We start from the raw sequence: 14113 nt of genomic DNA on the forward strand, positions 1-14113 counted from the left end.
TGCATTTATAAAATTGTGAAAACTACAAAAATATTATCAGCAAAACGTACTGAATAAATGAATGAAAAAGTAATAGAAGTCGAATCCCACTGTAAGACTTATATTAGCTCCACCTTAACTGTTACCAGTTAAGGTGGAGCTAATTCTAACTATACTTATATACTTTTGGGTCTGTACAAAAATATAGTGATCATGTGCTGCAGTAAAGAGTAGAATATTGCCCTCTGAAATGTAGTGGAATATAATTATGAAATAGCACAAAATGAAAAACTCAAGTAAAGTACAAATACCTCTAAATACTTGAGTAAATGTACATCTCACCTCTGTATGCTTGTGACATAATTACCAAAAGCACTCGGTGGCTTTCATCACTGTGAGGAGGTCATAAAATATCCTTTTTTATGTTTATCAGTAGTCTGTCTCAATGATGGTGATGATTAAGGTAATACATGTAGGCATATGTGCTCTGTGCTCCAAGTAGAATCATTTGTGCATGGTTGGTTTGTATTTTTTATGATATGGTGATATTTGTATTTCTTTTCTAAAATAAATACCATTAATGTGTAATGGTGATGATTGCCTGGACAGGCAGGCTACAACATGTCAAGACTGGTTGGTGTCTGGTTGTTCACTTGAGCAGTCACACTAGATTACTGTTTATATGAATTATTTCAAATTATTTATTCCAAATAACCAAAAAAAACATTTTTGTTACAATCAAAAGCAAGAATATTTTTTAACAGAAAGAATGCTTAATTACATTGTCTTTCCATTATTTATTATTACACAAAATACATTTTTATTTTAATAAAATTAAATATAATAGGTTTGTATGCAGGAGTTGTAATGGAGTGTGATTCAGTTGTCTTATTCATTGCTTTCCTTAAGTAATGTCTGGTGTACCTTTTCCACTTCTGCATCCAGTAATATTTTCTGTGGTTCAAGGTCAATAATTAACTTCTATATTCAAAGCAGACAGGGCTATCTTATCATGTCTTCTTATGAAAAACTGCTTTATTGTCACCACAAAGAATATGCCTTCTACAATCACTTTAAATATTGCAGTGTTGTTTTGTAGTTCTTGGTTCTGTTACGTTGAATAGTCCAGTGCAAAAACACAGTAAGTAGCACTTTAAAACGCACTGCCCTTCATCTCCACTGCAGCAATCATCATCTTCTTGCTTCTCTTGGTTCTGCAGGAGAGGAGGAGCCAGGTGACAGCCCAGCCAATCAGAAGACCCAATACGGCCAGCACAGCAGCGAGCCATACTGGCACATGGTCCGTGCAATCAGAGGTGAGTGGCTGGCCTGTGCTGTGCGCTGTGGGTGCTGAGGAGCTGTGAGGTAAAGCTGTGCTGTCTGTTCTGGGTGCTGTTGTAGTGGTCAGACTGGGTAGGCTGTTCACCTTTGTGAAGATGTAAGGATGCTCCTGGAATGCACAAGAAGGAAGGTCTTCTATTCAATCACATTCACTTTTATGAACCATTTGTGCCAATATGCACAAATTGTACAGATAAACCACAAATGTCAGCAGCAGCATTTGAGAAATGCTTGTGTGGCTGTTTTCTTACCTCAGTGGGGCACTTGATGTTATTTCTGGCATTTGTGAAATTGTTGTATGTCTGTTTTTTACCCACTGGCTCCAACTAGAGTTAAAACAGAGTACATCTTTGCTCAACCCATGAAGTTGCAGTGAGATGGGCTAATTTAGAAAGACTTATCCAAAAGCTTTCCCCTGTCAAATACAGTTAGCCTTTTACTGTCTGCTTTGCCAGACTCACCATGTTATTCCACAGAGCTGCAGCCATGTCAGCATGTCCCCGTTCACTGAAGTGGAAACAGTCCTCAGAAAAGTAGGTGGTGTCAGGTCTGCCGTCCTGGAGAAGAAATAATACAACATCAGTGTTTTTAGGAATTACGTGCTTTGAGGGAAAGGGCCTGTTACTGTGAGTGTAATGTAGGTTTGGGGGTGCACGGAGGGCTTACAGCATTCAAAGGAACAATGGAGTTCTTAAAAAAGGGCTGTGCGACCACAGCAAAGTCCTCTCTGTCATCATAGCGGCCTCCGTACACCAATTTTTCTGTCTCAACCTGAAAGAAAGAACATCCTTGTATTGTCACTGTGCAAAGTAGAGGGGGACTTTAACTAGATGTTGGTCCCACATTTTGGCTTCACTGTTCCTGTCTGCTAACCTGTAGCTCTCGATTGATCCGTTTTACTTCAGCCAGCTCTGGGGAGTCCTCTCCTGCTAACAAGAAGCACGGGCAGACATACCTGAGGAGAAAGGTGAAGTATAAGCTGATTTGGGGAAATAAAATGCTTTTAAGGGTTAGGCTTTTATAATCATTACTGACTGATGCATAATGCTATCTTTTGCACTGTAAAACATTGGATTTGTCATTGATTCAGGGATGAGTATGCTTTAATAAACTCCAAGTTATTATATTTCTTGCTGTATTGACTAGTATTCAATCAATACTAAGAGAAGTGCTGTTGGTTCAAAGCAGTCTGCCTTGGACTCAGTGGTCTTCATGTAGAATTGATTGAGCATGAGTGGATCAATGAGCGTACTTTTGTAACACACTGCAGCCAAGACTATCCCTTTTGATCCTGCGAAGGCCTTCAATTTCCAGGATCTCCAAGACGTTGACAATCGTCCTGGGAACCTACGGCCAGAAAGCAAGAAAAACACGATTTTTATTTACTTTAAAAGTAAAATTCAGAAGGTTAGAAAATGTGAATTGCATAATTAACTGTAATTGGCTTAGTTAATAACATAATTTTACCTCTTTGTAGAGCATATCCAAGCTGGTCATCATATGATGGCTGTAGTTCTGAGGTGACAAAGAGGCCTGTGGTTTTGAGACCAAAAGAATAATAAGATTACACACAATGTACAAGGCATTTTATTAATTCAGAGTGAACACACATAGTTTTTTTCATTACCAGCTGTTCTCTGTTGTGGCCAGAGAAAAGCAGAATATTTAAGGCATATTTCAGGGAAACTGGCCAAGTTTGTAACTAAAAAGCACAAATTTACCAAAAGAGACGACGCCATGCAACATGGAGGAGCGTACGTGCCACAACTAACCCTAAGCTGTCACTACCACAGTCTCAGAGCTTATCTTAAATTGATGCTGGGCTTGGATATTCTGCTTCAAAGCACAAACATTAAAAGAGACTACCCTGTCAGTGGAGAGCGAGGAGAGTAATATATTGAGAGAGAAAGAGAGAGAGAAAGAGAGAGAGGGGGAAATGGAGGCAAAATGAGAAAAGGAGAAGAAGTGAGGGGAGTGAGACAGTGACAGGATGAAGAGAGTCTGGGTTGACCTCTGTGTTGTTTATGCCTCTTAGAGAACAAGGCCTGTCACTGTGCCCCATGTGCTTGTTTGATGCAGACAGAGGCTGATATAGAGGAGGCAGGGGGGTGTTTTGTGTTGGAGGGGTAAAGTGACAGAATGTGCTCATTGAAAAGATACCATGTCTGCTCTCATCTTACTCTGACACAATAAAACAATTAAGGGAGGGCTATTCACAAAGCTTGATTATTCTGCTCCAGTGCATCGTCCCATTTGGAGAGTGATATCATGAGACGGCTCTATACACAGCGCATCAAACAACACTATGGGATGTTTAACCACTGTGCTGTGGTGGGAGACCGGCTTTACTGAGGGGAGTGCTTTGAAAATGTCCTTCATCCTTTGGATCACCCAGCATTTCCTGTGATGACTTCCTAAAGCAACTTACACGGTCATTGCAGTACTGACATAGGTCATTGCCTCCAATGAAGAGGGTCACCAACTTCCAGTCATTCTCAAAATCCACCGTCTATTTCCATTAAAAGGATGGAGAAGGAATCAGAAAGAAAGAGATAGAGAGATGGAACAAAGATTACAATTTTTTTCTTGCACATTAAAATATGGCATGCATGGGTATGGTGCAATTAATTAAACTCACAGAGTCATTTTTCATGGTATCAATCAGGCTTCTGATCTGCCCTGGGATTCCTCTGTATGAAATTAGAGATTTTCATGAGTGCACAAAATGGTTAAAACATACAGTAGTAACCTACCGTTTGCAAAGCTGATGACAGATCGAAGAAAAGCGAGAACTAACGATATTTTAGCTCCAGATACAGCCATGTTGAAGCCAGTCTGCCATTTCCCCTGTCCCTTTGACACTCCTTTGATTTTAGGGTTGAACTTCTTAAGGATATCTGATGAAAAAAACAGGGAAATTACTGCACAAGAGACAAAAACACTAGTTTTGTTACAGTCCAACTCTGCCATCTAGTGGTGCTAATGTGCATTAAACATCAAGAAAGAAGGAGACTTACTAGGTAATGTTGTGACAGTCTCAAGAGATTGATCTCCACCAATGCTTGTTAATGAAAAACAAACCAACAATAAATAAAATTATCACAATGCAATGTACACAGCTTTTTTATGTACATAGTTTGTGCGTGGTCTCTCACCTCCATGACACCCCTCTGTACTCAGTTTTTAGCTGCAGCAGATTCTTTGCCTTAGCACCAAAGCCGGCCTGCGTACCACGAAAAGATGGTTATACTCTTCAATCATTTACAGACACATTCTCCTTTTGCTGACCCATTACACTGAAAATGCTCTCCCAGCTTGTCCATTAACTTGATTAATAGGTACTTAAGAAAAAGTATGGGCTAACACCGTGGATCCACCAGTAGGGCCATAATTACAAATTTATATTGTATTACTTAGCATTATAAAAACACACAGAACTTCATTCCTGCACATTGTTATAATAGGACGTTATTATATTTTCTGGCATGTCAAGCAAATTTTATTTTAGATAGAGATTAGATATTTTTTATCAAACTGTTTAGAAGAAATTTTTTACACTATAACAAATTATTAGACTACCCAGCAGTTGCCACATTATCCTTTACAAAATCCATAGTCACATTCTGTCTATACAGTTATAACCTACCGTTATAGAGTCTCCTAAAGCAGCCACCACTTTTATGTCTGCTGGTCGTAACCTGTGAGCTAACAAAAGAAAAACATGAGCATATTAAACAAGAGCATTCAGGAGCATATTTAACATCTTACCTTTCTATTTCCCTTTAGGTAATACATAAGTAACACCTTAAACACTTACCTGACGTGGGCACAGAGTTGGATGGAGCTGTGTTAACACAGGAAAAGTCACTGCCCCAGTTCTAAAGAATGACAGAGACGTAATTTAGGTTCTTATAGATATCATCTATAACTTGGTATCACATATAGATAATAATTACTTTCCATTCGAAAGTTGAGCTATGCATGAAAGACATAAACTATGACGTACTTTCACAGGAGCAGGAGTGGGGGGAGGGCCTGGAAAGGTGTAGTTGCTGTTGACAGCAGTCCTAAAAAATGGGTTGGTCTGATGGACAAATATTCAAAAACACATTAATATACAAAGAAATTATAAAACATATAATGTGTAGTGTTTGGTCAATTGTTTAATGTTGCTGAGTGCAAAGTTACCTCAGAGGGACACTTCAGAGCAATGCCAGCTGTGAAGTCTTGTGTAAAAGTCTTGTTGCCCACTGCCTCTAACTAACAAATTTTGAAAGTAAGGGATTTATTTTTTGATCACTGTAAAAGTACAATTAAAACCACCAAGTGTCAAAATACAAATGTAGGAAAAGTCTTGTAATAAAGCAAACCATCCTACCATGTTGTTCCAAAGAGCCCGAGCCATGAGAGTGTGAGATTTCTGGCTGAGGTGAAAACAGTCAGGTGAAAAGTATGAGCGATCAGGCCGGCCATCCTTTTAAAGAGAAGGGACAAGAGTTAGAGATAAATAAACGAAAACACAAGGAATATTTATTGTTTCAGGTGTGTCAGCTCTTACCTTTAAAGTGGGAAGGACGACCTCCCTGATGAATGGCTGCACTACCACAGTGAAGTTATCGTGTGTGTTATACCGCCCAGAGTCAATCAGCTCTTTCATAGCATGCTGGACAGAAAGACAGCCAACAGATAAAGACCAAAAAAAGAAGAAGTGTTTCGACTTGACTTTCAGTGATTTTTTTTTCAGTTGACAATGTCATGATGATGATGACGATGATGATTTAGCCTTTAAAATGGTGGTTAAAATGTGTCTTTATTTTAGCATCCTTTAGTCTTGTACCTGATAGGCTTTATTGATCTCATTGACCTTCTGGAGTTCAGAGGATCCCTCTTTAGGCTTCAGTACACAGGGGCAAACTAAACTGAAACATAAACATCAAAACTGTTAAATGATGACTTGAAGTTTTTTGGTCAAAGTGTTGGTCTTACAAAACCAAAAATCACTCACTTTACAAACCAGGTGGGGCAGCCCAAACCTTTATCTTTGTGCAGATCCCGCAATGGTACAACATTTAACAGCTCTACCAGATTGACCATGGCGCGAGGCACCTGGATGACACAAAACATAAAGTTTGTAGGCAGTATGTAAATTGGATTGTGACTTTGAACTTGCAAACCATCAGTGAGGTTGTATGTTTGTGCAAGAAGATGTAAACATACTTCACTATGTAGGATGTCCAGAGCTTGGCGGATACGACTGACCACATTCCTGGGTGAAAAAAAGACCTGTGGGAAAAGCACACAAGACAAGAGAAAATTGACTGTAATCACAATCAACAACTGCTTTAAGATAAGATGAGATAAGATTAAATAAGAGAATATAGACTTTATTGATCCCACACTGGTGAAATTCACTTGTTACAGCAGCTCCAGATACAACACAACATATACATGAAATAAAACAGAATCAAAAAATACAAACTATAATAGAAATGTGAAGGAACATTACAGGAGGTAGTTGCACGGTGTAGAAATACATATAATTGCACAGGATAAGTATAGATAAATATTAATTAGTCATTTGAGTTAGATTTCTTTCAAGCAAATATGCTGAACATTTGCTGGTTTCAGGTTCTCAAATATTAGGATTTGCTGGTTTTCTGTTTCTTTTATGATGGTTTTGGACTGTTGATTGAACAAAACAAGCAATTTGCATATGCCACATTTGGCTCTGGGATTCTGTGTGTGCATTTTCCACTATTGTCTGACTCTTTATTGACAAAACAATTAATCAGTTCATTGATAAAATGATCCACAGATTGATTAATAAAGATCATAATTGTTAGCTGTTGCTGTAAAACAAATTGCTTGTAATGTTTTGGATGATCATGGCATTCAATGTGACAATTACAGAGCAGATCCTAAATCTATATTTTTGTCCTTTGAGACCATTTAAGACTTCAATCATATGTAAATAAGGAAAGCATAATGCCTAAGTAAGGGCAAAGTATGAAATTACTCCGAAAATCTTGATAAAAAAGGTAAGACTGCTCACGCTATCTGTGCAGAAGTCACATATGTCATTGCCTCCAATAAACATGGTGATCACTTTCCAGTCGTTGTGGAAATCGATGCTCTGTAAACGAGATAAGAGGTAAGTTCTGTTTATTTGCTAATTGTGAACATAAAGCTGAGTCAAAGGTTATATAAGAGCAAATCTGTTCACTACTGTCTTACCGAATCAGTTTTCATTTTGTCCACTAGGACACGCACCTGTCGCACCATATCACTGAAAACAGAAAGTTTCGAATTTTAAGATGTGCACATTCTTTGTTCTGGTATTGCAATAAGTTCTGCAAAAGTTGTATTTATTAAGATTCAAAAGGTAAGTTAAAGTACAAAGTAAGTAATACTAAAACAAAATAAAAGACCATGACTGACCCACTGTTTGCTCCGGCCACAGCCTGATTGAGGAAGGCTTTAGGAGTGTCCTCCTTACCTACTCCCTCTGAGAAGCCGGTCAGGGAGGGGTTAAACTGCTTCAGGATGTCTGCAGACCACAAAGACAAAGGAGGTAGAAGAGGAAGGTCAGAAAAACTGAATTCTGTATTTTGCAGTAGATACAGTTATTTCTGACAAACAGCTTAAATGTTTGAGCTATCAGTGTAGAACTGAGCATGAGACTTCATTCTATAAAATCTTCTTCCACATGTGAAAGATTTGCATCCAGACCTCAACTAAAATGTTTTTTGTCAAACCAGTAGACTGTATCAATTTGTTTTTAATAAGATTTCCCTATGTAATGATATTCCATAATTTATTGCATTTCTGTAGTCTTCTTTCAGCAATCGTTACACAGCTTCTGATAAATTTGTGCATTTTATTTCAAGTTTTTAACATGAATTGATTTTCAAAGGCATCCTAAAATAGCTGGTTGACTCAGGTCATTATCTGACATATAAATCAGGTCAGTTGGACAGTGAAGCCTAATAAAAAGTACAATGATGTGATACTGTATCACAACTGTAACACATAATCATAGATGTTATCAAGCACAATGCTCGACATCTGATATTTGATGTGATACGCCTTAAGTAAGAATTTTTATGTCATTTCATTTTAAGCAATGCTATTGCAGTAAAAAAAATAAAAAAATAAGAGGCTTGGCATACTTGGCAGTGTGGTCACAGTTGTAATGTTTTCATCACCGCCAATGCTGAAAATTGAAGAAACAGCTTGTTAGTTTTAAATGCAGCCCACAAAATTAGCAAATGCACTGTTAAATAAACTATAAAAACACTGAATGTATAGTTTTAAGAACAAATGTGTACTTTAGCTTATCTTACCTCCATGAAAGTCCTCTGTACTCATTAATCACTAACAGAAGGTTGTCTGTCTTTGCGCCCACACCATTGGCTGCCTGCAGAAAACAGCAGATGTAAGATGGAAAAACCATGTACCAAGAAACCAAGAAACATTTATTGAACCAGAAGCATATGCTGCAGTTTTGAGGGTTGCATGCAATCTGCAATTTGAATCTACATTTTTTAATAAAAACTTCTAATCTACCCTAACTCCCACCATACCAGCACTTCATCCCTTGCTTGTTTTGCGTGTGTGCATTGACATTCAGTACAAACACATTAGCTCCATGTCTTTACATCTGTCATCCTGTTCTTTATACAGTATATCTGGTCTTACAGTAATCTATATTCAAGCCAATTGGGATAAGCAAGTTTTTAGATACATTTCGACTATAGCAAAAAAAAGCAGGAGAACGGAAACACTCACTGTTAAAGAGTCTCCTACTGCGGCCACCACCTTGATATCTCCAGGTCTGAGTTCATGAACTACACAAAGAATACAGTGTTTGAACTTGGTTGGATTGTACAACATTTCCCCAAATATACTGGCAGAAAAGGAGCTAAAAAAACATATTTTACCTGAAGCAGGTGTAATGGGAGATGGACTGCGGTCCGTGCAAGGTATCTCAGTACCCATAACCTGCAAACATACAGTATTCTCAAATAAGTTTAATTGTATGTGCTGTCATTATAGACTGTAGTTCAGAAGTGGAGTTGAAACACTTACAGGATCTTTTAGTGTGAAGGCTTTGCTGTCTCTGTCAATGGGGGAATTTTTCTGTGTCCGCAGGAAAGGTCGCTCCTGGGATGAAAGTGTAAAGGAGTATGTTGCAGTTTTAACCACAGTATCGGATTTTAAATCTTGCTATCAGGTTGAAAGTCTGCTTTATGATTTGGAGAGTCTAAGGACTGAGTACTGACTGCTGCAACACATTAAATCATTTTGCAAAGCATTTCTCTATAACACTTTTATTGTGTTATGGGGCGGCATGCCTCACCTGGGTAGGGCAAGGAATAGTAATAGTGTTGATGTCCATGACCTCTGCCTGACCTGTCGATGGCTGAAGCTGAAGGAGGAAAAGTCATGACTAGTTAAGATTTTAGGATCAAGTGGGGCTATTGTGCACAGCCAGTGACCATACAGTGTAAAACAGTACTGATTACACAATTCTTGTATCTGCATATAGACCTAGAATGAAGGTTAAAATCAAGGGCAACTGGACTTGGTTGAAGATTTTTCCAGTATCTTCAACCAAGTCCAGTTGCCCTTGATTTTAACCTTCGTTGGATAACTATGACCTGGATGACTGAGAATCTTCATAGATACCTAGAATGAACAAAGTTGGGGAAAGTCATCCCGTAGGAGAATATTATCAAGTTTTAAGACATTTTTTATCTAATCTCTTATCTCAGAGTAATAAATGTTCCCTGTAATCATTGTTCCATCTTACTTTTGCTTTGAGAGATTATGGTAACAATTCACTGTTTTACAACGGAGATACAATAAATTCAACTTCAGAACATGTAGATAAATAGATAAAAAGGCTTTCAGACAGCCTAATGTATGCATACAGTACACTATACATTTAATTGTTTTTCTTTGGCTAATAAGAACTCACGAGGTTTGTCCAAAGCTGAACAGCTAATTGGTTTGGGTCCTACAAAGAAACACAAGATATATGCTAGTTACACATTAGTCATTTCCTGCATTGTTACTGGAAGGAAGGCTGTGCTATTTGTAGTTACAGTTTATTTTTAATTACAGTATTGTTGATTATAACTGGTGTGTGAAAAAGGCTTTTCTTTACTTACAGAATCTTGTATGGGTTCAAGGATAACTGGGGCAGGCTGCATCACAGCAGTGAAGTCCACCCTTTTGCTGTGCCAATTTTGATGCTCCAAGACATGACTTAGAGAGTCCTGAAAACAAGACAAATGGATTTGTGTCAGGTAAGTAGCCAAATATGATTCAGATGAGCCACAAGCACAGAAATACAATTAATTTACATGTATTTTACCTGGAGGATTTTCAGAAGAGTAGCTTTATGTAGTCGTTGGTTTATGCTTTCAAAATAAAAAAAAAAGCACATCACATGTGGCATTTCACAATTAACAGGATCACAACATCATGTCAAAATAAATGAGTAAATATAGTTTATACAAGCTTTTTAATACCTAAAATTCAAAACACTCACTTGTCCTGTTGATCATGTGTGCTCCAGACCACGACATGAACTAAAGTGTTATGCAACTGTAAACATACAACCAACCTATTAGTTCCCCCCCCCCATTATATCTGTTCATGGCAAAATTGTATTTAACAAAAAGAACAATACCATTTTCTGCAACAACTGCAGAGCTTCTTCTACTTCCTGTACAACAGCTTTAACATCTACATCAACCTGAAACACAAAGAAACAGTTATGCACTCTTAACATCCTTTACTAACTCAAACATATGCCACATCAAATGTGATTTTGTTGTAGCAAGGAATCTTACATGTGGTGAACGGACACACATGGAATCTGCCGAGACAAACAACAGCACCAACTTCCAGTCTGTCACCTGCAAAGATAGAAGGAGGGGCAAACTGAGCAAACTTCATCCACTGTTAGTTTCAGAAAATGTAGTAAGACATTTAGTTTAATTTAAGCTTCCCATTGAGAACCATGGCTGCCTACACCCTATCAGATCTTACACTGGCTGATCAGGCAGGGTTTGCTCTGGACAGGTCAAACTCTCATTTAAACCTATGGTGAAAATGTGAGTTTGAAATTCACTTAACCTGACTTGTATGTCTCTGGATGGTGGAAAAAGGCAGAGCACCCAGAGAAAACTCACATGAACATAAGGAGAACATGTAAACCAGGAATAAACTTCTTTCTGTAAGCTGACAGTGAGGACACTGAGACACTGCGCCATACAGTTTCAGATCATCATACATCTTTGTTCTTTCTGACAATTACTATATTATTTCACAGTCGGTGTAGCTCTTCACTAACAATATTTTTTCTTCCAATTTCAGTTTTTCTGTCACTTGATTAAAGGTGATAAATGGACAGTTCAATATTTGGGGAAACTACCGTCAGGAGACAGTTGGCTTGGTTTAGCATTGAAACCGATAATCTGCCTAGCAGCTCCTCTAAAACTAATTTATGTTATATCTCGTTCATTCTGGTCATACAAATACTGAAGTTTAAAGGTTGTGGTTTTCTAGAACTGTGTAGGAAATCTTCTTGGCCGTGCAAAGTTATTTCCTGGAGTCTATAGCGACCAAGAAATACATAGACATAAGTTTCATGTTTATGTAAAATGGAGGAAATACTGGTTGTACACTTAGTCATGCATTTAGAGTCTTGGTTTCTGGTTTTGGGGAGAGTTGCTTTATAGAGATGTCCTAAGGAGGGAGTAGCACATGTGAATACTTAAGCTCTTTGATATTCTGCTTTCAGTCAAAGTACCATGTTAAATATTTTAGACTTTATTTATTTATTTTGTATATTTACAGTGGATGAACTCAAAAATTGTTATGGGAGGGTTAATGTGTACCTGATGTGAAAGGGAGAGTGACAGTTCCTCAGCTTCCTCCAACAAGCTTCTGCAACACACACACACAAACACATAACACCCTGCAGTAATATCCCTATATACCATTTAATGTGTGCGTCGTGTGCACACGTGTGTTACCTGGGCTGCAATGAGGTCTGATCCACATGTTGAGCGATCACTCCAGGGTTAAACATGGACAGCAACTCTATTCAACACACATAGACACTAATGTATAGACTTAATCTACAGTATGTATAATAAATGACAATACAATCTGACAGTGGATTATGTACATTATGTGGTAATTGTTGTTGCGAAAGCTTCCAATCATGTTACTAGTTTTGATTACTTATATGTGCAATGGAAGGTCAACAACCTGTGTTTATGGCCCACTCTCTTATCCTTAGAGATAAACACGATCAAACTACAAGATTATTGTTCTAAGAGCTTTTCTGTGTGCTCTGTATCTGGCATTTCCTGTGACATGGTGTGACTGCGGCCTTGAACTGAACTGTCTGCAAACTGTAAGTACTTTCAACCAGATGGTCAGATAATCCCCTAATAGTGTAAAAAGTGGCAGAGCAAGATTACTGTGGTATACGCAAAGAAAATCAAAGACCCGGACTAGGCTTGAGAATGTAATTAGAAAACTAAAAGGAAAATATAAATCTCTGTTTTCTAAGATTCGTCATGAAAAACCTTTAAATAAAGATGTTTGTTTTTTAAATTACACGCATACACGTCTTATCTGATAATGCCACAATGTGATAACAAAGTTGAAAATCAGTAATCCCTCAACCATGTGATTACAAATAATATTATGTAAAAGTGAGAAAAAATGAAACACCAACACTAAAATCTAGTTATTTTAGATGATTATAGATGTGTGTTCCTTTCTACTTGATTGTAGAATTACACAATGTTGGGAAAGCTTATAGACTTACCAGCTACTGTGTTGACCACTCTGGATGCTTCATCCCTAATGATAAAGACAGGCACGAGATCAGAGAGAATGGGGAAAAACTGTAGGTTTCAATATGTCAGCTTCATGATTTTAAGCAGCTCAGGAAGCTGCTACATTTGTGTTGTCACATCCAATGAATTGAATATAACTGAAGTATATATGTGCATTTTATTTTTGGCTGTCTACCTGTGTGAGAGAGGAATTCCCAAGACATAAACGGCGGAGATATCTACTGGTCTCAGAGTGTGAACTTATGGGGAGGAAACAGGAAACAGAGATGTCATCAATGTCTTGACGAGACGCAGGAGGGGATTTCACTCCTGTCCCCTCCCACTCCCACAAAAATACCCCTGTCCCGCCCAATTGAAAAAATAGAATTCCTGTCTAATACCAAACACAGAAGAATTACTTTAAACAAAAAAATAGAAATTAGCATTTATTTATAAGTACATATTCATTTCTAAAAATGGATCTATGATTCAACTCCTGTCTATTTTTTTCCTGTCCTATCCCAGTCCAGTGATGAATAGTGAAATTGACTCCCATCCTGTGGGAATCAATTTTCAGATTCCCAAACAATTATCAGTCTCTAACACACAAAACAACACATTTCAGAAAAAAATGTATTCAAGTAAATAAGAGCATTAAAAATGTGAATCATTGTTCCTAAACACGGCAATCACACTGGTAACCAGATAATTATGATTAGTGATTGCAGAGTGCAGTACCTGAAGAGGACGGGGATAAGGGGGCTGGTATTGGTGAGCAGAGCATTGACATGTAAATTTCTGTCTGTAGCAGAAAAACAATTCATCAGACTATCACTGATGCAGTATCAGAACAGAATACTGAGTATATTATTAATACATATATATATTTTATGCACACCAAGGTGTCATAACTGACATACATTACCTCC

At 37.8% G+C, this 14113-nt stretch overlaps 1 protein-coding gene across 1 annotated transcript; it reads right to left on the reverse strand.

Moving 5' to 3' along the window:
* Nucleotides 1–666: 666 nt before the first annotated feature.
* Nucleotides 667–13974, reverse strand: plb1 (phospholipase B1). The gene is made up of 41 exons (XM_046063304.1): nucleotides 13923–13974; nucleotides 13381–13444; nucleotides 13175–13209; nucleotides 12369–12435; nucleotides 12231–12279; nucleotides 11181–11246; nucleotides 11018–11083; nucleotides 10877–10932; nucleotides 10700–10745; nucleotides 10494–10601; nucleotides 10301–10339; nucleotides 9680–9748; nucleotides 9409–9483; nucleotides 9261–9321; nucleotides 9109–9167; nucleotides 8664–8737; nucleotides 8490–8533; nucleotides 7759–7867; nucleotides 7555–7606; nucleotides 7373–7453; nucleotides 6538–6603; nucleotides 6326–6426; nucleotides 6158–6239; nucleotides 5879–5983; nucleotides 5699–5794; nucleotides 5509–5580; nucleotides 5327–5404; nucleotides 5138–5198; nucleotides 4967–5025; nucleotides 4476–4543; nucleotides 4338–4381; nucleotides 4118–4217; nucleotides 3959–4010; nucleotides 3749–3829; nucleotides 2788–2853; nucleotides 2573–2667; nucleotides 2194–2275; nucleotides 1987–2091; nucleotides 1782–1877; nucleotides 1572–1646; nucleotides 667–1429 (listed from the first exon to the last, which is right to left on the reverse strand). The coding sequence occupies exons 1-41, from the start codon at nucleotides 13972–13974 to the stop codon at nucleotides 1133–1135; spliced, it is 3153 nt and encodes a 1050-aa protein (XP_045919260.1). The 3' UTR covers nucleotides 667–1132.
* Between the last annotated feature and the right edge of the window lie 139 nt (nucleotides 13975–14113).

Source organism: Micropterus dolomieu, linkage group LG11 (genome assembly GCF_021292245.1).
Source record: "Micropterus dolomieu isolate WLL.071019.BEF.003 ecotype Adirondacks linkage group LG11, ASM2129224v1, whole genome shotgun sequence".
NCBI classification, from domain to species: Eukaryota; Metazoa; Chordata; class Actinopteri; order Centrarchiformes; family Centrarchidae; genus Micropterus; species Micropterus dolomieu.